General features: G+C 43.0%; 1 protein-coding gene across 3 annotated transcripts in view; it reads right to left on the reverse strand.

Moving 5' to 3' along the window:
• Positions 1 to 26,425, reverse strand: part of ptpn5 (protein tyrosine phosphatase non-receptor type 5) — a 143,429-nt gene that overhangs the window by 13,664 nt on the left and 103,340 nt on the right. For 2 of the 3 annotated variants that reach the window (XM_068046057.1, XM_068046056.1), the window contains 3 exons: positions 23,884 to 23,963; positions 22,559 to 22,696; positions 18,728 to 18,838 (listed from right to left, as the gene is read on the reverse strand). In XM_068046057.1, coding sequence (XP_067902158.1) covers positions 18,728 to 18,838; positions 22,559 to 22,696; positions 23,884 to 23,963 — 329 coding nt within the window. The remainder of the gene's footprint in view (positions 1 to 18,727; positions 18,839 to 22,558; positions 22,697 to 23,883; positions 23,964 to 26,425) is intronic. The other variant, XM_068046058.1, reaches the window with a different exon arrangement.

Consider the following 26,425-nt stretch of genomic DNA (forward strand, 5'->3'; position numbering starts at 1 on the left):
CTGTGGGTCAAATCCAAGATGGTAGCACCCAGATTTCTGTTGCGACCAAGTGAGAGGGGTTTAGGGGTTCCCTCTCAACCTTTGCCTGGTTTAACCATAACAGGGTTTAATTTTAAAACACCGTGTTTTAGCTTCCCCTTAGTGAATCCTTGTTCACCGCTTTCCAATCATAAGGCAAAGAAATCAATTCAGACAGGTTTTCTTCGATTTTAAACACGAAAGGTAGAAGTTTATTAATCTTAAACTCTAATCCAGTTACCAACTACAAATATGCGACGCGACCACGCTAGCATGCATACGCAATAAGCACACACGCAGATGGAGATTGAAAAGTGGAAAAGAATAAAGGGGAAAAGTTTGAGGCAATACATGGGTTTCTATTTTATTGTCCTTTGAGTTTGCTGTGACGTCTTTGGTTGCCAGTCAGACTTGCAATTCATTGGGGCCCAGTGCATGCTTCAACTTGTTTCGAGGTCAGAGTCTTTACTCTCTTGAGGTTTATGTGTCTTCCGTGGGTCCAGTGGGTTGAGAGAGAGAGAGGCTTCCTTGCTCCAGGTTCCAGTTCAAACAGCCTTCTGCCTCTTTCTCTGTGGCACAATTCAAAAAACCCCAGGTTGCCCAGCAGGTTAGTCATGTGAAAAGCTGGTTTGACCACTTCTGTTTGTGGATTCTGCCATCTTAGCAGTCATCCTGGAATGTGTGCATCCTCACCTTCAATGTTTGATGATCACAGCCCATTTTGGGTTAAGTGGACCAAGGAATAGTCCTTTGTCTCTCCAAGCATTGTCAATTAGTATGCAAATGTTTTTCCAGCCAAGTGACTGGTGATTTTTTTTTTTAAACAAGTCCTTTCTTCACTCCAGAAACAGTTTAAAATCAATATTCATATGACAAAATTAATATGCTGCATTCTTGGCGAGTGGGGGTCTGCATGACAACATCCACACTATCCAGCTGCTCTTAGTTTTGTGCATTTGAATCAGATCTCCCCTCAGCCTTCTCTGTTCAAAGGAGGACAACCTCAGCCTGTCCAATCATCCTCATAGCTGCATTTTTCCAGTCCCGGCAACATCCTCGTAAATCTTCTCTGTACTCTCTCCTGTGCAATTCCATTCTTTATGTAATGAGATGACCAGAACTGCACACAGTACTCAAGTTGTAGCCTAACCAATGATTGTTACAGTTTCAGCATAACCTCCTGCTCTTGCATTCTATACCCCGGCTAATAAAGTAAAGGATTCCATATGCCCTCTTAACCACCTTATCGACCTGTCCTGCTTCCTTCATGGATCTATGGACATTCACTCCAAGGTCCCTTACTTCCTCTATACCTCTCAGTATTCTCCCATTAATTGTATATTCCTTTGCCTTGTTTGACCTCCCCAAATGCATCACCTCACACATCTCTGGGTTGAATTCCATTTGCCACTTTTCTGCCCACCTGACCGATCCATCGATATCTTCCTGCAGCCTACAGCTATCTTCCTCGCTGTCAACCACATGGACAATTTTTGTGTCATCTTGACCATGCCCCCTACTTTACATCCAAATCAATATATACCACAAAAAGCAGGGTTCCTAGCACTGAACCCTGCAGGACACCACTGGAAACAGCCTTCCAGTCGCAAGAACACCCATCAACAATTTCCCTTTGCTTCCTACCACTGAGCTATTGGGGAGACTAAACACAAATTGGGTGACTGCTATGCGGAACATCTCTGTTCGGTCTGCAAGCATGACCCCCAGCTTCTGGCTGCCTGTCGTTTTAATTCTGCACCTCGCTCTCATACCGACCTCTCTGTACTCAGCCTCCTGCATTGTTCCAATGAAACTGAACGTAAGCACAAGGAACAGCACCTCATCTTTCGATTAACACTTTACAACCTTCCAGACACAACACTGAGTTCAACAATTTCAGACTGTAACCTCTGCCCCCATTTTGTTTCCTTTTTCTTTGCAGGTTTTGGTTTTACTATCAGTTTTCTCGTCTTTGCTTTCGGATGGCAGCTATTTATCATTCTGCCATTCACTCCTCCTCTCGACACATCTTTTGTTTCTTTACTTGTCCCATTAACACTCCCTTTGGCCTTTCACCACCAACTTTTGTCATTTAATCTCTCCTGTCTTCCACCCTATCACACACCATCCTTTTTGTTCTTTTGCCATCCTCCTCCCTCTCACTTGCTTAAAACCCAATACATTTCTAAGTTTTCCCGGTTCTGATGAAAGGTCATTGACTTGAAACATTAACTCTGTTTCTGTCTCCACAGTTAAGATAAGTTACTATTTAATAAATGTCCTTGCCTTTTTTATGCCTTTAACCTTCCCTGAATATTCGTAAGCATGCGTGGCAAAGTTAAACCCCTTCCTGAGTTTAGGAGTGTGTTAATAAACCCTACTTCTTTGTTTTAACTTTAAAATCCATGTTGTTGAAGTGGTCATTTATTTTTAGGGTTTAAGGGAGGGAAAGAAATTCAATCACTAATCTAGCTATGGACAGGTGGTTGAAAAACAAAAGGAAAGTTGATCAGAGGGAAAAAGATAAAATTAACTGCCTGTTTGTAACAATTATGAAAGACCTTGATCAGGTAGATATAGAGAAGACATTTTGACTTGTGGGCAAGACCAAAACAATGAACGTAAGATATTCACGTATAAATCTAATAGGGAATTCAGGAGAAACTTCCTTGTCCAAAAAGTGGTTAGAATGCAGAACATGCTGTGATAAGGAGCAGTTGAAGCAAGTAACAGAGGAATTTAAGGGGAATCTAGATAAACACCACCTTCCCAAGGGCAATTAGGGATGGGCAATAAGTGCTGGTCTTGCCAGCCATGCCCACCTTCCATGAATTAACAAAACCTGATGTAGGTTTTGTGAAGGTTGGGAAACCCAGCAGCGAAATGGAAGCAAGAGCTCCTGTCTCCTGAATTCAAGTACCTTTTATCAGATTGCTTGTGGGCCAGGAGGATCAGGAGTTTCTCCCTTCGACCTACATTTATCTACCTGTGAACTCTCTCTAGCCCCTGCCGCAATCCTAGCCAACACTCCTTCAAATTTCGATCTGCAGTCTTCCCCCTTCCAGCTGATGGGGATCATCTCCAGCTGTGGGTTCATGCTGTTGGTTTTCTCACCTGTCAGCCAACTGGCCTGTCAGTTTTTCCAGCTGCTAGGTGGAAATGGAAGTTAAAAAAATGATAACAAGGTCTTGCCATTAATTGAGGCAGGACTACAGTGTCCCCATCTTGCCCAGTCCATCGACCATAATTGGCCTCCCCCATTCCCTCCTGCCTCCCTGTAATTATCAGGGTTATAGTTCTGTAGTAGTATGTATGTATAGTGAAGGAAAGAAAGGAAGAGGGGTAGCAGTTTTGATTCAGGAAAATATTACACCGCTAAAAAGAATGTCCTTGAGGGGTCAAAAGACAGAATCTAATTGGTTGGAGTTAAGAAACAATTTTACGCTAGTTGGTATATTTTATAGGCCAGCAGATAGTGGGAAGGAGATAGAGGAGCAGATTTGCAAGGAAATTACTGAGAGGTGAAAGAACTGTCAAGTAGTCATTATGGGAGACTTCAACTACCCCAATATTGAATGGGGCAGTGATTGAGTTAAGGGAAAAGAAGGAGAGGAATTTCTGAAGTGTGTTTAGGAGAATTTTCTTGATCAGTATGTTTCCTACCCAATGAGGAAGGAGGCATTGCTAGATCTAGACCTGGGGAATGAGGTCAAGCGGAGAATGTTAGAATGAGCATCTCGGTGATAGCGAACATAATATTGTGAAGTTTATTTTAGTTATGGACAAGAACAAGAAGTAAAAATACTTAATTGGAGGAGGGCTAATTTCAGTGAATTGAGGAGGGATCTGGCCTGGATAAATGCAGTCAAGAAGTGGCGGGTAGAAATGTAATGGAACAATGGGAAGACTTTAAAGAGATGATTTGGGTACAGTCTAGGTACGTTCCAATAAGCAGGAAAGGGTGGACAACCAAAGTCAGAGCTCCCTAGATGATGAAGGAGTTAGAGAGTAGGATGAAGCAGAAAAATGGGGTGTTTAACAAATTTCAGCTTGATAATACAAGAGTCAATCAGGCTGACAATAAAAAATACAGAGCAGAAATGAAAAAGCAATTGAAAGGGGTAAAGAGACAGTACAAGATTAGATTGACAGCTAATATAAAAGGGAATCCAAAGGTCTTCCATAGGCATGTTCACAATAAAAGTGAAAAAACAAAAAATGCTGGAAATACTCAGCAGTTCAGGTAGCAGCTGTGGAGAGAGAAAAAAAGTTAACATTTCAGGTCGATGACCTTTTATCAGCATTGGAAAAATTTAGTGATGTAAGCAAGCAGGAAAAGGGGGAAGGAGAGGAAAGGACAAAACGGAAGCTCTGTAATAGGGTGGAAGGCAGGAAACATTAAATGACAAAAGGAACAATGTACGTTTTGTTTTCCCAATGTGGAGAAGACCGCATCCTGAGCAACAAATATTGTACTCTAAATTGAAGGATTCTGCTCCTCTCGACACAGTGAAGTTTCTTTACTTGCCCCATTACAACCCTTTTTTGCCTTGCACTATTATCCCTTCTATCATTTAATCTCTCCTGCCTTTCACCCTATCACAGACCTTCCCTTTTGTTCTTTCCTCTCATCCCAAGGAAGCTACAGTAAATGAGGAATGCTGGATGAGAGGGGAAGTACTAGAAAGTCCCTAAAGTGGAGAAGTTGTCCAGTCCTGATAGGTCATATCCCAGTTGCTGAGGGAAGTCAGGTAGAAATTGGGGAGGTGCTGGCCACAATCTTCCAATTCTGCTTAGATATAGGGGTGGGGCTAGATTGCAAATGGTACACTAAAATAAAAGCAAAATACTGCGGATGCTGGAAATCTGAAACAAAAACAAGAAATGCTGGAATCACTCAGCAGGTCTGGCAGCATCTGTGGAAAGAGAAGCAGAGTTAACGTTTCGGGTCAGTGACCCTTCTTCGGAACTGGCGGTTCCGAAGAAGGGTCACTGACCCGAAACGTTAACTCTGCTTCTCTTTCCACAGATGCTGCCGGACCTGCTGAGTGATTCCAGCATTTCTTGTTTTTGTTGCAAATGGTACATCCTTGTTCAAAAAAGGGCAGAAGGATAAACCTGGCACTTTTCAGCCAGTCAGTTTAACATTGGTGGTGGGGAAGCTTTTAGAAAGTATAATTTGGGAGAAAATTAACGAGCATTTGTACAAGCATGGACTAATAAAGGCGAGGCAACACAGATTTGCTGAAGACAAATGTCTTTTAATGTACTATTGGTGACGGTGGATGAGGACAGTGCAGTTAACGTTCTGTATATGAACTTTCAAAAAGGAATTTGATAAAGTACCACATATGAGGCTTGTTAGCAAAACTGAAGCCAGTGGAATAAAAGAGGCTGTAGCAGCATGGATACAAAATTAACTAAGGGATAGAAAACAAAGAGTTATGGTGAATGGCTGCTTTTCAGACCTGAGGGAGATATACAGTGGTGTTTCCCAGGGTTCAGTATGAGAACCACGGCTATTTTTGATATACATTAATGGCTTGGACTTTTGGGTATAGGGCAGAGTTTTGAAATTTGCAGATGGAGAGGGAGATAAAAAGGGAGTGGGTGTAGCATTATTAGTTAAGGAATCAATAACAGCTTTGAGGAGAGATGATCTGCTAAATGAATCATCAAGCGAGGCCATATGGGTGGAGCTCAGAAATAAAAAAGGGGCAGCCACACTACTAGGAGTGTACTATCGACCCCAAATAGTGAGAGGGAGATAGAAGAACAAATTTGTAGGCAAATTTCTGAGTGCAAAAACTATAGGGCAATAATAGGGATTTAAACTACCCCAATATCAACTGGGTTACAAACAGTGTGAAGGGCATAGAAGGGACAAAATTCTTGAACTGCATTCAAGAGAACGTTTTTAGCCAGCATGTAACAAGCCCAACGAGAGGGGGTGCAATTCTAGACTTAGTCTTCGGTAATGAAGCTGGGCAAGTGGATGAAGTAAAAGTGGGTGACCATTTTGGAGATAGTGACCATAATACAGTTAGTTTTAGCATCATTCTGGAAAAGGACAAAGATGAAACAGGAGTAAAGGTCCTAAATTGGGGGAAGGCAAATTTTATGAAACGGAGAGGTGACCTGGCAAAATTGGACTGGATGCAGCTACTTGAAGGAATATTAGTGCAAACAAGTGGCAAGCATTCAAAAGTGAGATACTACAGGCACAGTGTAGGCATGTCCCCACAAAGATGGTGGTACTGCCAAATCTAGAGCCCCCTGCTTATCTAGAAGCTTACAGGGTAAGTTAAAGCAGAGAAAGAAAGCTTATGATGATCACAAAAATCTTAATACTTTAGAAAGCCTAGAGGAGTATAGAAAGTGCAGGGGTGAAGTAAAAAAGAAAATTAGAGAAGCAAAGAGAGGACATAAAAAATTATTGGCAGGTAAAATCAAGGAAAACCCAAAGATGTTTTATCAGTACATTAAGAGCAAGAGGATAACTAAGCACAGGGTAGAGCCTATCAGAGATGTACAAGGGAACTTACGCGTGGATGCAGAAGATATGGGCAGGGTTCTTAATGAGTTTTTTTCTCTGTCTTCACAAAGGAGAGGGTTGATGTAGACATTGTAGTTAAAGAAGAGGAGTATGAAATATTAGATATGATAAGCATACTGAGAGACGAAGTACAAGAGGGTCTGACATCCCTGTAAGTGGATAAATCGCCAGGGCCGGATGGATTGCATCCCAGGTTGTTAAAGGAAGCCAGGGAGGAAATAGCGGATGCACTGAGGATCATCTTCAAATCCTCACTAGATACAGGCGAGGTACCAGACAATTTGAGGTCTGCGAACGTTGTACTGTTGTTTAAAACGGTTGCGAGGGATGGGCCAAATAATTGTAGGCCGGTCAGTCTGACCTCGGTGGTGGGTAAATTGTTAGAATCTATTCTGAGGAACAGGATAAACTGCCACTTAGAAAGGCTTGGATTAATCAGGAATAGTCAGCATGGATTTGGGCGGCACAGTGGCGCAGTGGTTAGCACCGCAGCCTCACAGCTCCAGCGACCCGGGTTCTAATCTGGGTACTGCCTGTGTGGAGTTTGCAAGTTCTCCCTGTGTCTGCGTGGGTTTCCTCTGGGTGCTCCGGTTTCCTCCCACAGCCAAAAGACTTGCAGTTTCGATAGGTGAATTGGCCATTATAAATTGCCACTAGTATTAGGTAGGTGGTAGGGAAATATAGGGACAGGTGAGGATGTGGTAGGAATATGGGATTAGTGCAGGATTAGTATAAATGGGTGGTTAATGGTCGGCACAGACTCGGTGGGCTGAAGGGCCTGTTTCAGTGCTGTATCGTTAAATCTAAAAAAAATCTAAAATTTGTTAAGGGAAGGTCATGTCTTCCTAACTTAATTGAGTTTTTTGAGGAAGTAACAAGAAGGATTGATGAGGGTAGTGCAGTGGATGTGGTCTACGTGGATTTTAGTAAGGCATTTGATAAGGTCCCGCATGGCAGACTGGTCAGTAAAATGAAAGCCCATGGGATACAGGGGAATGTTGCAGGTTGGATCCAGAATTGGCTCAGGGACAGGAAACAAAGGGTAGTAGTCGAATGTTGTCTTTGTGAATGGAAAGCTGTTTCCAGTGGCATTCCAGAGGGTTCAGTGCTGGGTCCCTTGCTGTTTGTGGTATATATTAATGATTTGGACTTAAATGTGGAAGGCATGATTGGGAAATTTGCTGATGACACAAAAATTGGCCGTGTAGTTGAAAGTGAAGAGGATAGCCGTAGACTCCGGAATGATATCAATGGTTTGGGTGAGTGGGTGGAAAAGTGACAAATGAAATTCAATCCAGAGAAGTGTGAGGTAATGCATTTGGGGAGGGAAAATAAAGCAAGGGAATACAACTTAAACAGGACAATATTGAGAAGGGTAGAAGAAGTGAGACACCTTGGAATGCATGTCCACAGGTCCCTGAAGGTAGCAGGACGGGTAGATAGAGTGGTGAAGGAGGCATGTGGAATGCTTTCCTCTATTGGCTGAGGTATAGAATACAAAAGCAAGGATGTAATGCTGGAACTGTATAAAACTGGTTCGGCCACAGCTGGAGTATTGCGTACAGTTCTGGTCACCTCATTACAGAAGGACATAATTGCTCTGGAGAGAGTACAGAGAAGATTTACAAGAATGTTACCAGGGCTTGAAAGTTGCAGCTATGAAGAAAGATTGGATAGGCTAGGGTTGTTTTTACTATAACAGAGGAAGCTGAGGGGTGACTTAATTGAGGTGTACAAAATTATGAGGGGCCTGGCTAGAGTAGACAGGAAGGACCTGTTTCCCCCAGCGAAGTGGTCAATTACCAGGCACAGATTTAAGGTGATTGGTAGAAGGATTAGAGGGGACATGAGGAAAAGCATTTTCACCCAGAGGGTGGTGAGTGTCTGGAGACCTGAATTAAATTTTTAAAAAAGGAAAAAAAGAACAGATAAACAAACAGCTAAAATGGCCATCGCAATTTGCATCAAAATACCTTACATTCCAATGCATTCAGGTGGACACATGGTGTCTGCTCAATTCCTCGCTAGAACAATGATTTGGGAATTTTGAGTGAACTACCTGTCCTGTCCCCATTAACAAGACATTAAAGGCAATCACTTGGGACATTAAACTGGTGGAGATGAATCACTCAAAGGCAATCACTTTAACAATGGGACCCTGGTTGAAAGAAGGAAATTCCTAGACATGAACTGATTAAGTTGTAAGAGGAAATACACATTGGGGGACGGTCATGTGACAGGCCCCACCATCTGTGGGTATACTGTTTTTTCTCTCCGCAGATCAGACAAGCAACTAGACACTGACCAGAGAAGATACAAGTAGGGTCTCTCTCTCTCTATCTTCAGTCCACCTTGCAAGTTTCGAACCCTGCTTGTTGGTCATACCCATCTAGGCCTATTGCTGCTGCAGACAGAGACCTTGTGAAGGAGATCATCTGCCTCACTGTTCTCCATGAGAACCACCAAACCAGCTGGCCACATCTGCAAGCCAGAAACCTCAGCACCACTTAGTTCAGCCAGAAGCCAGCCAAGTCACCAAACTCCACAGACTGTATACCCCTTTTATTGTTCTGGACTCTAATCCAACCAATCTATCCTTCCCCACTCTGAAACCTATTGTGTGTGTGTGTGAACCTCGAGTGTGTGTGTTTGTGAAAGATGAAATGTTGTTTATTATTTTACTTATATCGGTTTAATTACAATAAAGCTAAACTCTTTCTTTGTTAAACGCAAGAAAACCTGCCCTATTGGTTCTTTTTATGTGCGTAGCATATAAATAGTTAAACACTCACTGAATTGGCAAACATATCCACTTATAAAAAAAAGAACCAAACCCTGCTGCGGTCAAACAAAGAGACCGACAAGAGGGGAGCCCTTCGACCCCTCATCACCTGACTGTAACAGAAATTTGGGGGCTCTTGTCTGGGATCAAAACCCAAAGACAAACAAGAATTTGGAAGCGGGAAACCAAATTGATCCCTGGCAATCATTTAAAAACTTCAATACAGGTTTTCTTGTGATTTTCAGTGCTAGAGTATTAAAATGTCCACATTCGAGGCCAGTATCTTCCAAGAACAGAGTGAAGTAACTTGGGACAGTTTAAAAGCCCTATCTATTGAAGAGTTAAGGAGTGTAGCTAGGCATTCAGAAATAACTATCTGTTGTTACGACCTGGTGAGAAAGAGGTCTAGGGTTCCCTTTCAGCCTTCACCTGGTCTTACTGTAACAGGGTTTTAATTTTAAACACACTGTTTTTAACTCCCCCTTGGTGAATCCTTGTTCACCGCTTTCCAAGTATAAGGCAAAGAAACCAGCACAAACAGGCTTTCTTAGGTTTAAAGAAGAAAAGTTGAAATTTACTAAACTTAAACTTAATTCGGTTAACGCCTACGGATACACGACACACCTACGCGAGCATGCATACACAATTTACACATGCAGATAGGGACAGAAAGAGCAGAAGAAAAATAAAGTGAGAAAGTTTGAGGCAATCTCTGAAGAGGGTTTTTTGTTACTGTGCTTCGAGCTCGCTGTAGTGTCCTTGATTGTAGGTAGATCTTGCTTTTCGTTGTGGCCCAGTATTCTTCTTAAACCTTGTTCACTGTAGGAGACTACTCTCTCATGGGGTTTATGTGTCTTCAGTGGGTTTTGGAGTTCCGTGAGAAAGAGATGGGAGCAGACAGGAGAGAGATCTTGTCAGTCCAGGAACAAACAGCTTTCTGCCCAAACTGTTAGTACAAATTCAAAAAACTCAGGTTGCCCAGCTTTCCAGAAGGAGAAGGAAGAAAGAGAGTTAAGGGAGCTCGAACTAACCAGGGGAAGACCCAACGTATCCAGTGAAGGCACCGCTAGTGAGGGAACTACCCCTAGCTCATGATTGAGTGCTGAGCTCTTAGAGTTCTCCCAATTGATACCAAGATTCAATGAGGGGGATGTGGAAGCATTTTTCATCTCCTTTGAAAAGCTTGCACAACAGTTGAAGTGGCCAGCAGAGGGTTGGACTCTGCTACTATAAAGCAAATTAATAGGAAAAGCCAATGAAGTTTATTCACTGTGGCCTGATGAGAGTTCATCAGACTATGAGGTGGCCAAAAATGCTATCCTAAGCACAGATGGGCTCATACCAGAGGTGTACCGCCAAAAAATTAATGAACTCTCCGAATGCAGCCTGAACAAACTTACATTGAGTTCAAAAGGGTTAAGCAACTCACTTTCGACTGGTGGAGACGGGCGCTTAAGATAGAGCCCACCTATGAAAACTTCAGAGAGATGATCCTTCTTGAGGAGTTCAAAAACTCGCTTGCCCTTTCCATCAAAATCCATGTGGAGGAACACAAGGTTCGAACAGCCAGGCAGACAGCAACCCTGGCTGATGATTATACGCTTGTCCACAAGCCCTTGTCCAAAGGAAACTCTTCCCAGTTACCTCCAAAAGCCTGAATAGGATAGAAGGTGGGAGGTTGAAAGGAGCCTGAACAGCCAAGGACAAGAAGGGAAAGCTAGAAACACAGGGAGCCCTCCTCAGGCCAAAAAGGATAGTGCTGAGAACAGGAGTGATGCCAGAAAGTATGTGTGTTTCCATTGTAACAAGGCAGGTCACCAATGAGCTGACTGCTGGAAGTTATGGAGAAAACCTGCAGGATTAATCAGGGTACACCAAACCAGTGCAGAAAAAGGGACCATATTGAAAAGCACAGCAGACCAGGCTATGGCTTTAACTGCGGCAATAAGACCCAGTAAATCTACCGTTGTGAGTGCGGGAGAACTTAACAAAATCCCTGAGAGTTACCCCATACCCCTCAAGTGAGGCAAGTAAGTCCACGGTCATACTTAGGGATACAGGGGCCATCCAATCCTTTCTGTTGGGAAAACAATGACGTTTCACCCCAAGAGAGTGCATTGTATGCTAGCATATTAGTAAACGGTATCAGGGGGAGGTATATGTCCATATCTTCATATCGGGTGCAGGACTGGTAACCATGGGGATTGTGCTTAGTTTGCCTGTGGACGGGGGTTGACCTGCTGCTTGGTAATGATGTGGCGGGGGCGAAGGTAGTAGCTTCCCCAGTGGTCCTAGAAAGACCAAAAGAGGTCAAGGAGACAAAGCAGTTACAGGAGAAGGTCCCTGGCATTTTCCCTGACTGTGGTGACCCGGTCCAGGGCCAAACAAGCTCCATCAGAGGAGGCTGAACTGGCACTGCAGACAGATGAACCTGCCGACTGGTTATCTGAAACCTTCTTTGGGAAGTTAAAGGAACCAAAGGAAGTGTTAAGCAGGTCTTCCTTGGTCGAGGCTCAGAAAACCGACTGCCCAAACTGAAGGTGAAGCAGAGGAAATACCAGAGCGCTACTGTTTAAAAAATGAGGTGCTCATGAGAAAGTGGAGACCTCTTCACAGACCTGCGACCGAAGAGTGACCAATGGTCCACCAGGTAGTGGTGCCACTGAGATACCGCAGGGAAATACTGAGAATAGCCCACAAACTTCCAGTGGCCGTACATGTCGGTACCTGAAAAACCCAAGCCCATAAGACAGCATTTTGACCGGCCACAACTCCACAAGGATGTGATGGAGTTCTGTAAAACCTGCCACATGTGCCAGGTTGTGGAAAGCCCAACCTGCAGTAAAACCTGCACCCCTAATTCCCACACCGGTTTTGAGGAACCATTCAGCAGCGTGCTGGGGGATTGTGTGGCACTCCTGCCAAAAACAAAAAGGGGCTACCAGTATCTTCTCACCATTATGGATATGGCTACCTGATTCCCGGAGGCCATTCTCTAAGAAATATCTCTGCCAAGGTAGTGGTGGAGGGGCTAACCCAATTCTTCACCTGATATGGGCTGCCTGCGAGATCCAGTCAGATCAGGGCATGAACTTCATGTCCAGTATTTTTCAAAAGAAATCTGGGCATAACCCAGCTATAGTTCTCAGCCTACCACCCACAATCACAAGGGGCTTTGGAACGGTACCACCAGATCAGGGCATACTACTATGAGTGCCCCCATGACTGGAACTAAGGGCTGGGATTTCTTCTGTTTGCTACCAGGGACTCATCCAATAGTCATTCCACTGGCTTTAGTCCCTTTGAATTAGTTTATGGACATGAGGTGAGAGGTCCTCTTAAACTAATCAAGGAGAGATTTTTTGGGACACAGGGATGAGCCTTCCATGTTCGACTACATCTCCATGTTCCGTGAGCGTCTCACAAGTGCCTGTGCGGTGGCCCAGGAACACCTAAAAACCTCCCAGACAGATATGGAAAGGCAGGCAAATAAACATGCCAAAAGCCAGAACATTTCGGCCCAGACACCATTAAGAAATGCCCCAGCCATCTTCCAAAGGCTGATGTACCAGGTAGTGGCTGGTCTACCCAACTGTGTAGTATACCTGGACGATCTGTTAATGTACAGTGACATCTGTAAGTATGAGTGCTACTACCAATACAGGGTGAACCACTGAAAGCCCGGTTCATTGGCCCATACAGAGTAGTAAAGAGAGTTAGCCAGGTGAATTATTTAATTGACACCTCAGACTATAGGAAAAAGCAAAGGCTGTGCTACATCAATATGTTAAAGTGGTATCACAGCCAGGAACGTGACAAACAAGCACAGGTCTGTTAGGCAGTCAGGAAAGAGGAGGACAAAAGGGTCAGTGAGGACAAGTTAGAGGGAGACCTGGAGGATTCCCAAATCAGGCCCCCTACTGTCTGGTTAGCTAACACCAAAATGTTCAGGAAATTAGACACCGTACTCTCCTATTTAAATGCAGAATAGAGAGGAGACCTAACAAGGCTGCTCACAGCGTTTAAAGAGACCTGCAGGGGCAAACCAGGGTGCACAACCCTAACCCTATATGATGTGGATGCAGGAGGGACCCCTCCCATAAAACAAAATCCCTATCGCCTAGGTTCCAGGAAACTGACCCAGGTTCAGGAGGAAATTCAATATATGCTAGAGCACAAGCTGATTTAGCCCAGTCAGAGCAGCTGGAGTTCCCCAGTTGTGCTCGTGCCCAAGCCCGGTGGCTCAACAAGGCTCTGCACTGATTACAGGAAAGTTAATGCAGTGACCAGAGCTGACTCCTTCCCAATTCCCCACCTGGAAGACTCTATTGATAGAGTAGGAAACGCCACCTAGATAACCAAGATAGGCTTGTTAAAAGGATACTGGCAGGTTCCCTTAACCACCCAAGCTAAAGAGATCTCGGCTTTTGTCACCCCAGTTGCCTTATTCCAGTGCGGAGTGATGCCCTCTGGATTAAGAAATGCCCCAGCCACCTTCCAAAGGCTGATGAACCAGGTAGTGGCTGGTCTACCCAACTGTATAGTATACCTGGATGATCTGTTAGTGTACAGTGACATCTGGGAGGGCCAACTAGACCAGTTAGAGGCCCTCTTCCGAAGGTTACAGTCGGCTGACCTAGTGGTAAATCTTGCAAAGAGCGAGTTTGCTAAAGCTCAAGTATCCTACCTAGGGGTCATGGGCGAGTGCTGCTCAGAGCAACAAAGGTACAGGCATTGATGAATTTTCCCTTCCCCACAACCAAATGGGAAATTATACGAATTTTGGGGATATGTGGGCTTTACTTGAAGTTTGTCTCAAACGTCAGCACTATAGCCGTCCCACTGACAGACGTATTACGGAAAAGAGCAAAGGTAGTGTGGTCAGGGAGGTGCCAAACAGCTTTTGAGAGGCTGAAAGCCATCTTAACCAACGAACCAGTGCTGGCAGCTCCAAACTTTAATAAACCATTTAAAGTGGCAGTTGATGCTAGTGACATAGGGGTGGGTGCCGTCCTGCTCCAAGATGATGAGTCAGGCATTGAGAGACCAGTTGGGTATTTCTCCCAAAAATTAAACAGACATCAAAACAGATACTCCACTGTGGAAAAGGAAACTCGGACTGTTGCTGCCCCTCAAGCACTTTGAGGTATATGTCCAAAATGGATATAGAGAGACCATAGTCTATACCGATCACAATCCTTTAACATTTGTGGAGAAATTCAAAACCCAGAATGCAAGGTTAAGTCGATGGAACCTGCATTTTTAACCTACCACCTAAAGATTACTCACATTGCAGGAAAAAGCAATATGATAGCCGATGCTTTATCCAGAGTCTAACTCAACACAGAATTATCTGAGATGGAAACTAAACCAGAGCATAGCTATGGCAGTGTGAATTTGAGAAGTGAGTGTTTGAGGATGAATGTGTGTACAGTTGCTTTTTTTATTTATGACCTTATAATGAAATGCTGCTGTTGTCGCATTTCATTCCGCATGGTGTGTATGTGTCATAAACACATGCTATACCGAAGGATGATTTTTTTTATTCCACCATCTGGAAACCTGAATTAAATTTTTTAAAAGGAAAAAAAAAACAAATAAAAGGTGACTGCCAGCAGGTAGAGACTGTCAGGTAAGCCCCCCACCTGCCAAGATGAGGCACACATGATTTCGCCACATGAACCTTAAAACTTAAAATTGCAAGTCCCTGACTGGAAAGACATTTGCATAGTAACTAGCAGAGTTGGAACAAGGGACAAAGGACCAAGCCCTGACCCATTCAACCAACAATGGACTTTTGATTGCCAGACTTTGAAGGTGGGGGGAGCTATAGCATTCCAGGTTGACTGCTAGCTAGACTGATAGCAGAATCCACAAACACAGAAGGAGTGGTCAGACCAGTTTTAGTCACAAAACTAGCTGGCTGTTGAGATTTGAACTTCCAACAGGGGATTTGAATTCACAAAGCTCCTGGCTCCTGGGTTGGGATGATCTCTCTCCTGCCTGCTCATCTCTCAGGGAAGAGAATCTTGTGAAAACACGTGAACCTCAAAGAGATAAAAGTCTCCTATGTGAACAAGATTTAAGAATACTGGGCCCCAGCGAAAAGCAAGACTACCTGCAATCAAGTGAGCTCAAAGCACAATAGACAAGAAACTCTTCTGAAATTGCCTCAAACCCCTCTCTACTTTCCTCTCCTCTTTTCTGTCCCTATTTGCATGTATCGAGTGTGCATGCTAGCACGGGCGCGTCGTATATCCGTAGGCATTAACCACATTAGAGGTTAAGTTTAAGTTTTAATAAATTTCATTTTTTCTTCTTTAAACTGGAGAAAACCTGGTGTGCTCATTTCTTTGCCTTATAATTGGAAAGCTGTGAACAAGGATTCACAAAGGGAAAGCTCAAAACACAGTGTGTTTAAAATTAAACCCTGTTACAATAAGACCAGGCGAAGATAGTAACAGACTCCTAGATACCTTTCTCACCTGGTCGTAACAAGATGTAGTGCCTGCTCAGTCCCCAGCCAGAACAATGATTTGGGAATTCTGAGTGAACAACTACCTGTCCTGTCCCCATTAACAAGACATTAAAGGTAATCACTTGGGACATTAAACAAAGGGAGACAAATCACTCAAAGGCAGTCACTTGGATAATGGGACTCTGGTCGAGAGAAGGGAATTCCTAGACATGAACTGATTATGTTATAAGGTGATGGTCATGTGACAAGCCCCACCATCTAAGAGTAAGCTAGTTTTTTTCTCCGTAGAACAGACAAGCAACTAGGTACTGACCAGAAAAGATCCAAGTGGGTCCCTCTCTCTCTCCAGTCCACCTTGCAAGTTTCAAACCCTGCCTGCTGGCCATACCCATATAGGCCTACCGCTGCTGCAGACAGAGATCCTGAAGGAAATCATCTGCCTCACTGTTCTCCAGGAGAACCACCAAACCAGCTGGCCACATCTGCAAGCCAGAAGCATCAGCACCACCGAGTTCAACCAGAAGCCAGCTGAGTCACCAGACTCCACAGACTGTATACCCCTTTCTATTGCTCTGGACTCTAATTCAACCAATCTACCCTTCCCCACTCTGCAACCTATTTGTGTGTATGTGAACCTCAAGTGTGTGTGTGTCAAAGTTAGAGCATTGTTTATTATTTTACTTCGATTGGTTTAAGTAAAATAAAGCTAACCTCTTTCTTTGTTAAACTCAATTCAACATGTCCAATTGGTTCTTTTTATGATCATAGCACATAAATAATTAAACACTCACTGAATTGGCAAGCATATCCACTTTAAAAAAAAGAAATAAACCATGCTCTGGTCAAACAAGGAGAGGGACCCCTCCTCACCTGATCGTAACAACGTGAAGTTTGGAAATATAGTAAACAGTGAGGCAGATGGTAATAGACTTCAAGAGGACATAGATCCGCTGGTGGAATAGGCAGATACATGGCAGATGAAATTCAACAGGGGAAAGTACAAGGTGATCTATTTTGCTAGGAGCAATGAGGAGAGACAATACATGCCAAGTGGTACAATTTTAAAGGGGGTACAAGAAGAGAGAGACCTGAGGGTGTTTACGCATAAATCTTAGAAGGTGGTAAGACAGGTTCACAAAGCCGTTAATACAGTATATTGAATGCTGGGCTTTATAGATAGAGGCATTGATTACAAAAGCCATGAGGTTATGCTTAAACTATATAAAACACTAGTTCAGCCCCAATTGTGTCCAATTCTGGGCTCCACAGCTTAGGAAGGACATGATGGTTTTGGGGAGGGTGCAATAGAGATTTACTAGAATGACTCCAGGGACAAGGGGTTACAGTTACATGGATAGACTAGAAAAGCTGGGGTTGTTCTCCTTTGAGCGGTAAAGGCGAAGAGGAGATTTAATAGAACTGTTTAAAATCATGACGGGTTTAGCTAGAGTAAATAAACAGATTCTGTTTGCAATGACTAAAGGGTCGATAATCAGAGAACACAGATTTTGGGTGATTGGCAAAGGAGTCAGAGGCAAAATGAGGAAAAGTTTATGCAAAAATTGCTTAGAATTTGAAATACACTGCCTTACAGGCAGGTGGATACAGATTCAATACCAGCCTTCAAAGGGGTATTGGATAAATACTTGAAAAAGAAAGCATTGCAGGGATATGGGGAAAAAGCAAGAGCAGACTAACTGTATTACTCTTCAGAAGAGTTGTCAAAGACTTGATTGGCCAAATGGGGTCCTTCAGTATGTATTATTCTATGATTCTATGACATGCATCTAATTGCCTCAGATCCATTTATAATGATTGTTTAAATGAATTTCCCTAGTAACTTCTTCTGCTACGCAACAATGCTTTGAAAAGTTTCTGCCTCAATTCGTTAAATTTTATTTTCATTTTTTGGCTTGTGTCTCTTGATGTATGAATCATCGTGAATGTGCTGTCTGAATTAATTTTGTTGATTCATTCCACATTGCAATTTCTTTCTTCCAAAGGAAATAAGTCCCATTTCATAGAATCATGGGATAGTTACAGCACAGAAGGAGGCTATTCGGCCAGTCTTGTCCATGCCAGCTCTCTACAAGAGTAACTCAGCTAGATCCTCTTCCCCACCTTTTTCCCGTAGCCCTGCAAATTATTTCTATTCAGATAATTAGCCGATTTCCTTTTGAAAGCCATGATTGAATCTGCCTCCACCACACTATCAGGCAATGGATTCCAGATCCTAACCACTCGCTGTGTAAAAAGGTTTCTCCTCATGTCACTTTGGTTCTTTTTCCATTCACCTTAAGTCAGTGTCCTCTGGTTCTTGGCCCTTCGACCAATGGGAACAGTTTCTCCCTATTTACTTTGTCCAGACCCCTCATGATTTTGATCACACCTATCAAATTTCCTCTCAACCTTCTCTTTTCTAAGGAGAACAGCCCCACCTTCTCCAATCTATCCATGTAACTGAAGTCTCTCATCCCTGGAACTATTCTTGTAAATCTTTTCTGCACCCTCTCTAATGTCTTCACATCCTTCCTAAAGTGTGGTGCCCAGAATTGGGCACAATATTCCAGTTGAGCGCCACTGTCCCTTTTATTCCATGGGCTTTAACTTTGCTGACAAGCCTGTTAGGTGTCACTTTATCAAACACCTTTTGCAAGTCCATGCACACCAATTTTGTTAACCTTTCTTTATTACTTAAATTCATGAATCCTCAATATCCATAATCATCTTTGTTGCATGGTGCGATGGTAGAGAGCAAACAATGAAAAGAAATGGAAATCAACTTTTTTTTAGGAATCAAAGAGATAGAAGATAATGTTGTTTGTATCAATAAAAATTGTTTTTCACCAAAACTGTTGATGCAGTAATGAAGTCAGAGATTAACGTATTTCACCTTCAGGGTGATGTTTCTCAAACTGTAGTCATCTGCATGTAGAACATTGTTTATGATGACTTCGATTCCTTGGTAATTGGCTTGATCCTCAGGCCAATACACCGAACATTTCTAAAACAAAGAAACAGAGGAATGAGTTCTAAAACTATCAGTAGAGTCAGGAGACTGTGAAGAGTTGAGAACCACTATATGAAATTTGACCATTTTTGTCATGTATATCTTTTTTTCCAGAATAGGCTATTTCTAATCCAATATTGAGTGAGTGGGAGGATCCACTTATTGCCACCTTAGTGTGTGAAGTGTTAGCTTGCAGATAGGAGGAGTTTAGGATCTGACTAGCTTTCGATTAATAAATTACCAGGAAAACTGGGCTTGGGTGGGTTATTAAGGAGGGTGTGTTCATATGTTAATATTTGGCACAAAAGCAGCTTCCTCTAATCACCTAAATGCAATTGCTAGTTTGTGCTAAGTCAGCGATTCTCAGGAGGCGAGTGGGGGAGCAGGGCTCAGTGCCATTGGCTAGTGCTGGGAAAGTGCATTTGCTTAGACATTAAGTAAGTACAAATTTGGACTGCTGTGATAATGCCTCCATTGAGTATTCCAGCGACATTCACTGTTTTGGCTCACACTTGAAGAATGGCCACTTGAGTGTTGTAAAGGAAGATGGCCACAAATATGGCACTGTCCCTGTAGTAATCGGCACTTTCGGAGAGAGAAAGGAGAAAATGGGGGAATTAGCCAAATGGCTTTCTTCACATCTGAGCCTAGACAGGCAGTGTTGGCAAGTTATTGAATCATTGAGGAAGTATCATAGATAAGCCTATCGTAGTCTTATTCGATATCCAAATAAATACATAAACTAAAATGCAGGAAAGTGAAGAACATAGCTAAGATCTGAAATTAATAAAATCAGTATTGGAGACCAGAGTGCTGCAGAATGCCCAGGAGAAAGACAAAATGCTCATGGAGAATTTTAACTCGAAAAAACAGAGGTGGGGTGCAGGGAGGTGAGTTTGGGTTGGACGAGGAGGTTAACGTATTAAACGTCTGAATCCCAACCCCAAATTGTCTCAGTCCCGCTCACTTCCAGTTTTAATGGAGCCAGGGTGGGGTGCGGGCAACAAACCTGCTCCTGGGAGGCGGGTTGATGCTTTAAATACGATAATACGAACATACAAAGTAGGAGCAGGAGTAGGCCACTTGGCCCCTCGAGCCTGCTCCGCCATTCCATAAGATCATGGCTGACCTGTTTGCGGATTCAACTCCACTTTCCTGCCTACCCCCGACACACTTTGACTCTCTTGTTTGTCAAGAATTTGTCTACCTCTGCCTTAAAAACATTCAATGACCCTGACTCCACAGACTCACGACCCTCTGAGAAAAAAACATTCTCCTCATCTATGTCCAAAATGGAAGACCCTTTATTTTTAGACTGTGCCTCCTAGTTTTAGTCTCTCCCACAAGGGGAAGCATCCTTTCCACATCCACCCTGTCAAGGCCCCTCCTTTCTCAAGTAGGGAGACCAAATCTGTACACAATACTCTAGATGTGGTCTCACCAATGTCCTGTATAACTGTAGCAAAACATCTCTACTTTGATATTCCTTTCCTCTTGCAGTAAACAAGATTGCATTTGCTTTCTTAATCACTTGTTGTACCTGCATACTAACTTTTTGTGTTTCATGTATTAGGACACCCAGATCCCTCTGCATCTCAGAGTTCTACAATCTCTCTCCATTTAAATAATATGTTTTTCTATTTTTCCAGCCAAAGTGGACAAGTTCCCACTTTCCCACATTATACTCCATCTGCCAAATCTTTGCCCACTCGCTTAACCTATCTATATCCATTTGCAGACTCTTTATGTCCTCTTCACAACTTACTCACCAGCTCTCTTTGTGTCATCAGCAAATTTAGCAACCATACATTCGGTCCCTTCATCCAAGTCATTGATATAGATTGTAAATAGCTCAGGCTCCAGCACTGATCCCTGTGGCACTCCACTAGTTACAGGTTGCCAACCTGAAAATGACCCATTTATGCCTATGCTCTGTTTCCTGTTAGCTGACCAATCCTCTATCTATGCTAATATGTTACCGTCTATATCATGGGCTCTTATTTTGTTTAGTAACCTTTGATCTTTTGATGTGGCACCTTGTCAAATGCCTTCTGGAAATCCAAGTACATCCACAGGTTCCTCTTTATCCATGTTGCTTGTAACTTCCTCAAAGAACTCTAATAAATTAGTCAAACACGATTTCCCTTTCACAAAACCATGTTGACTCTGCTTGATTGCATTGAGATTTTCTGAACGACCTGCTATAACCTTCTTAATAATAGATTCCATCATTTTTCCTATGACAGATGTTAAGCTAACTGGCCTGTAGTTTCCTGCTTTCTGTCTTCCTCCTTTGGCTGCAAGTCTCATTTGTATTCACCATTTGAAATTTAACTGTGGCTGGCTGGATTTCTCATACTTTGGGAAACCTTCCAGCAAAATTGAGGCAAGGAACTGCTGGACCATGTTAAGTTATGCGTAGTTTAGGGTAGGGAAACCAATAACGAAATGAAGAGAGAAAGAAATAGACTGTATTCCCTCACAGAAAGGTATGTACCATAAAGAAAAGACTTAAAATGGCAGTCAATTTTTACAGAGATCAGAGGGGTGATTTAAACCTACCTGCCTAGCAGAAACTGGGTTGGTCGATGTTATAGTCCAGAAAACAGGTTGGTTAAGGATGATACTGCAGCAAATCTTCAGTCAGTCTTACATTTATTTATAGAATGAATCATTACAAGCCTGCACCTCCTAACTCAACCACACCACAGTTTCAGTAAGTGCCTCTCAATATGTGCTCGATTGAAACCAAATTAATGCCCTCCACCTGCATATAATTAAATACAATTGAAATACTGTTAGTAGGCAATTAAATCGCCCATGGGACTTAACCATCAAGGTCCCAATTTTAATCTTCTCTTCTGAAGCAGGTGGAAAGGACACCCAAAGTCGGTTCACAGTGATCCACCTTTTATGGTTTTCCTGTCAAGCCAACCTAGCAATGAGAAAACTCAGGATCAAAGAAGGCCCAAGCTGGAAAATGGTTTTACTTTTTTTGACTTTCCTCATGGGGCCAGGAGTTGTAGAAGTCCCCTCCAAACCCCATCCCAACAACTTACCTGATAGCTGGGGAAGGTTCCTTCTGCCCCCGGCAACAGCTTTCTGCTGTCCAACATGGCACTCCCACCTGCTGGCCAGCTGCCACCTCTCGCCGGTTTTGGGCGGGAGACTGGCTGAGGCTATGCAGATGAGTTTGCTGGGCCTCATGCTGCTAAGGTTGGGACTTTTTGCTAGCAGCCTCAGTCACTGCCCACTAGCCCCCGACTCTCACCACAAGTTAAAATTGAAGCTTGGATATGAAGCACTGTAGAACAGTGTGTTTCATGGATGAATGCACTGAGGCATAACAGCTAGGCAGGATAAATCCCTACTTTGTTCCTAGGCAGTGCTGAAAATGTGTGTCTGTGGGTCAGGTGAGGACAAGTTCAGAGTCTGCTGCGATGGTCCTCGCATTTGAAAACCTTACCGACACTCACTGTCGGAACTCACAAATGCATAAAACCCATAGGTGAGGCACTGGAGAGCAACCAGGGCTTGTAGAATGATAACCCAGCAAGAGTTAGCAGCTTAAAAATAGGATGGTTGAAAGTTGAAGTTAAAAATGGATTAAGAACCAGAATATCTACTGATTAATGCCAATTGCCTCAAAGTCACATCCTTCTATTTAAAAATAAATGCCTAAAGAGTCCATGGCGTTGACAGCTGTAGCAGTACCTCATTCTTCTCCTCGAGGTTGGTGATCATGACAACAATGGTTGATCGCTCTTGCCAAATCATTGTCCAGAAATCCGACACGGTGTTCACAGTTGGTCCCTGAGTAGCAATGTACACTTTTTCCTCCCCTCCATAGCCCTGCAACCACACAATATTATCAGTTCAATACCATTGCTGGAGGAGCAGGAGCACCACAGCATAGCCTGCACTCGGCTCCCATAGTGATGCAGAGTGGAGCACATCTGCTAATTCCACAGTCAAAGGAGGGGTGTGAAAAAAATACAGCTGCCTGGGCTGCACTTAACTACCTTAGAATCAAAGGAATCAAAAACTGAGGCATGCTATACTCTGCGCCATTAATAAAAGATGAGTCCACCTCTTATGTAGATACTGTACACACCAAGTAAAAGAGAACAATTCGCTCTGATGGCTTGCTTGTGTCTCACTGTCAGCTTTTACACATGCATCCCGCTGAGTATACCAGAATTCTGTAAGGATGACACCGCAGCCCCTGTACAGAGTTACCGACTAAGGCAGTCTACACACGCGAGATGACCTTGCCCAATAATGAGCAAGCAGCTCATTTACATAATTTACTCATAGGCACATCACTTATAATGCACAAGGAACATCTGTGCTGGATTTTTAACATTGGCAGCTAGTGCTGGCTACCCATTCTGCACCAAGCAATTTTCTCGGTATTGCGGGAGGGGTGGGTGGTGGGGTGGGGGGCGCGGGTGTGATGCGGTGGCAGAGACTAGGCTGGAATGGGTGCAGAGGTGAAGGAAGGCACCTGGCTGAGAGGTTAAATCCTTTTAAATTATGGATCCTCTTCAGCACCCATTCCTTATGACCACTGGGGTGGCCCCTTAATTTTGATAATTTTTGAAGGTCTAATGAACCTTACACACAACTCCCAGTCGTCTTGACGCTAGATGCCTGCATTGGGGCACACTGGACTCTTCAGACATATTGCAGGCCTCAGGTCTCTGCACATGCTAATACAGGGCACTTGCCATCAGTTTATTAGCCCTTATAAATTACACAACAAGTAACGCTTACCCAGTTGCATAAATAGCAATTCTGAAAATTACACAGAGGGACATACTTACTCTACTCATCACTTCATAAATTACATAATAACCCTTACGCTGCTTAATAGACAATAACTCCATAGCTTACACAGAAAGTAACCCTTGGCCTGCTGAATAAATAGGAATTCCACATAGTTACACAGTAATTGGTGTAACTGTATTTTAATTGTTAGAATGTTTATTTTTAAGATTGGCCTCGCTATCCCCTTGAAGCTCGAGATGTTCACTTACCCTAATGTAGTTAGCATTAATGTATGAACTAAGTGGATCCTCTGGTTTGTTAATTGTAAGGCACACTCTGCTGTGAGGATCTGAAAATAAAATGGCAAAATATAAAACATCTAAAGATCTTTACATTATCTGAAGCAATCACTCCAATTTACAAACATGTGGCTTACTCAGTAGCATAACCCTCTGGGCTACTCCTTAATCATGCTATGTTACTATGAATAATTCCTGCTTATAACATTTCCTAAACATGGTCAGAACCCATTACTACTATTCTTAGACAGCCTACTTGGAAAATAAATTGGCCAGATAGCCTCAAAAAGCAGGATCAAATGGGACATTATGGTACTTGTGCAAGCCTACCCCAGAAGAGGTTGCGGAACAATATTTTGAAACTGATGCTAGTTGTTAACAGATTGGAATGACGATAATATTGTCACACACATTGAGGCCATTATCGCTTCCCTCATAGCCTTTAAATCTGATATTTCATTGTTTAAATATTTACCACCCTTGAATGAAGAAACGAAGTGAAATTTCAATTCTCGCACATTTAAAACAATCAAGTAAATAAGAACATAAGAACTAGGAGCAAGATTGGCAATTCAGCCCCTCGAGCCTGCTCCACCATTCAATATGATCATGACTGATCTCATCTTGGCCTCAACTCCATTTTCCTGCCCGTTCTCCACAACCCTTCAACCCATTAAAAATCTGTCTATCTCCTTCTTAAATTTACCCAATGTCCCTGCATCCACCGTACTCTGGGGCAGTGAATTCCACAGATTCACGACCCTTTGAGAGAAGTAATTTCTCCTCATCTCTGTTTTAAATCTGCTACCCCTTATTCTAAAACTATGACCTCTCATTCTAGATTGCCCCACAAGAGGAAACATCCTCTCTATGTCTACTTTGTCAATCCCCTTAATCATCTTATATAGCTCAATTAGATCTCCTCTCATTCTTCTAAACTCCAGAGAGTAAAGGCCTAAACTGCTCAATCTCTCTTCATAAGACAAGCACCCCCCATCTCTGGAATCAATCTAGTGAATCTCCTCTGAACTGCCTCCAAAGCAACTAAGTCTTTTCTCAAGTAAGGGGACCACAACTGTACGCAATACTCCACGTGCGGTCTCACCAATGCCTTGTACAGTTGCAGCAACACTTCCCTACTTTTATACTCTATTCCTTTAGTAATAAATGCCAAAATTCCATTTGCCTTTCTTATCACCTGCTGTACTTGCAAACTAGTTTTCATGCACGATGACACCCAGATCCCTCTGCACCAAAGCACCCTGAAGTTTCTCTCCATTTAGATAATAATTTGCCTTTCTATTCTTCTGACCAAAATGGATAACCTCACACTTATCCACGTTAAAACTCATCTGCCATATTTTGGCCCATTTATCTAATCTATCCATATCTATTTGTGGATTTCTGATTTCTTTATTGCAACTTACTGTCCCACCTATTTTAGTGTCATCTGCAAATGTGGCTATAGTACCTTCTATCCCTGCATCCAAGTCATTTATATAGATTGTAAATTGTTGGGGCCCGAGGACCGAACCCTGTGGCACCTCACTAGTTACATCTTGCCAAACAGAAAAAGACCCATTTATCCCAACTCTCTGTTTTCTGTTGGTTAGCCAATCCTTTATCCAAGCCAATAAATTGCTCCTAACCCCATGTGAACTTAACTTGTGTATTAACCTTTTGTGCGGCACCTTATCAAATGCCTTCTGGAAGTCCAGATATACTACACCTACAGGATCCCCATTATCCACTTTGCTTGTTACAGCTTCGAAGAACTCTAAATGGTCCGTTGATCTGGTTTGACTCTTTGCTCATTTAACTGTCTGTACCAATATTAGGGCAATTAGTTTGCACCCTTCTGTTCAAATCATATCAAACAGACTGGAGCCTGGAGTCCCTCCATTTTGCTGATTACCTTTATGATCCACTATTCATTGAGCTGAGAGACATGAGTTCAGTTGATAACATACCCATCAATATTATGGTCGTACAGAACCACCCCACCCCCGCACCCCCCCAAACATTCTTCTCCTCCTAGGACAGGTTAAGTCCTTCGAATCTTCCACGACTTTCAAACCAAATACTTTGTCAGTGACAATGGGTCAAAATTTGCTCTAGGAACAAATGGCTGAAGTTTCTCCCTCTCTCCACCATCCTATCCCCGACTTTGCCAAAAAAAAGCAATCTATTTGAAGATTTAAAAAATCCTCTTTATCCACACAGTTACCTCTGGTATCTCCCAGGGATCTATCCTTGGCCCCCTCCTATTTCTCATCGACATGCTGCTCTCGGCGACATCATCTGAAAATATATCAGTTGCCGCATGTATGCAGATGATACCCAGCTCTACCTCACCATCGCAGGTTAGGAGCATGTAGGAAAAGAGGAAATGGGTGACTTCCAGGCAGTCTAGGAGAACCAGGCAGGCAGTGCAGGAGTCCCCTGACTCTATCTTGTTTACTGATCAGTTTTTCATTTTGGATACTGGTGAGGGTGATAGTTCCTCAGGGGA

The sequence above is a fragment of the Heterodontus francisci genome, chromosome 14 (genome assembly GCF_036365525.1).
Source record: "Heterodontus francisci isolate sHetFra1 chromosome 14, sHetFra1.hap1, whole genome shotgun sequence".
Classification (NCBI taxonomy): Eukaryota; Metazoa; Chordata; class Chondrichthyes; order Heterodontiformes; family Heterodontidae; genus Heterodontus; species Heterodontus francisci.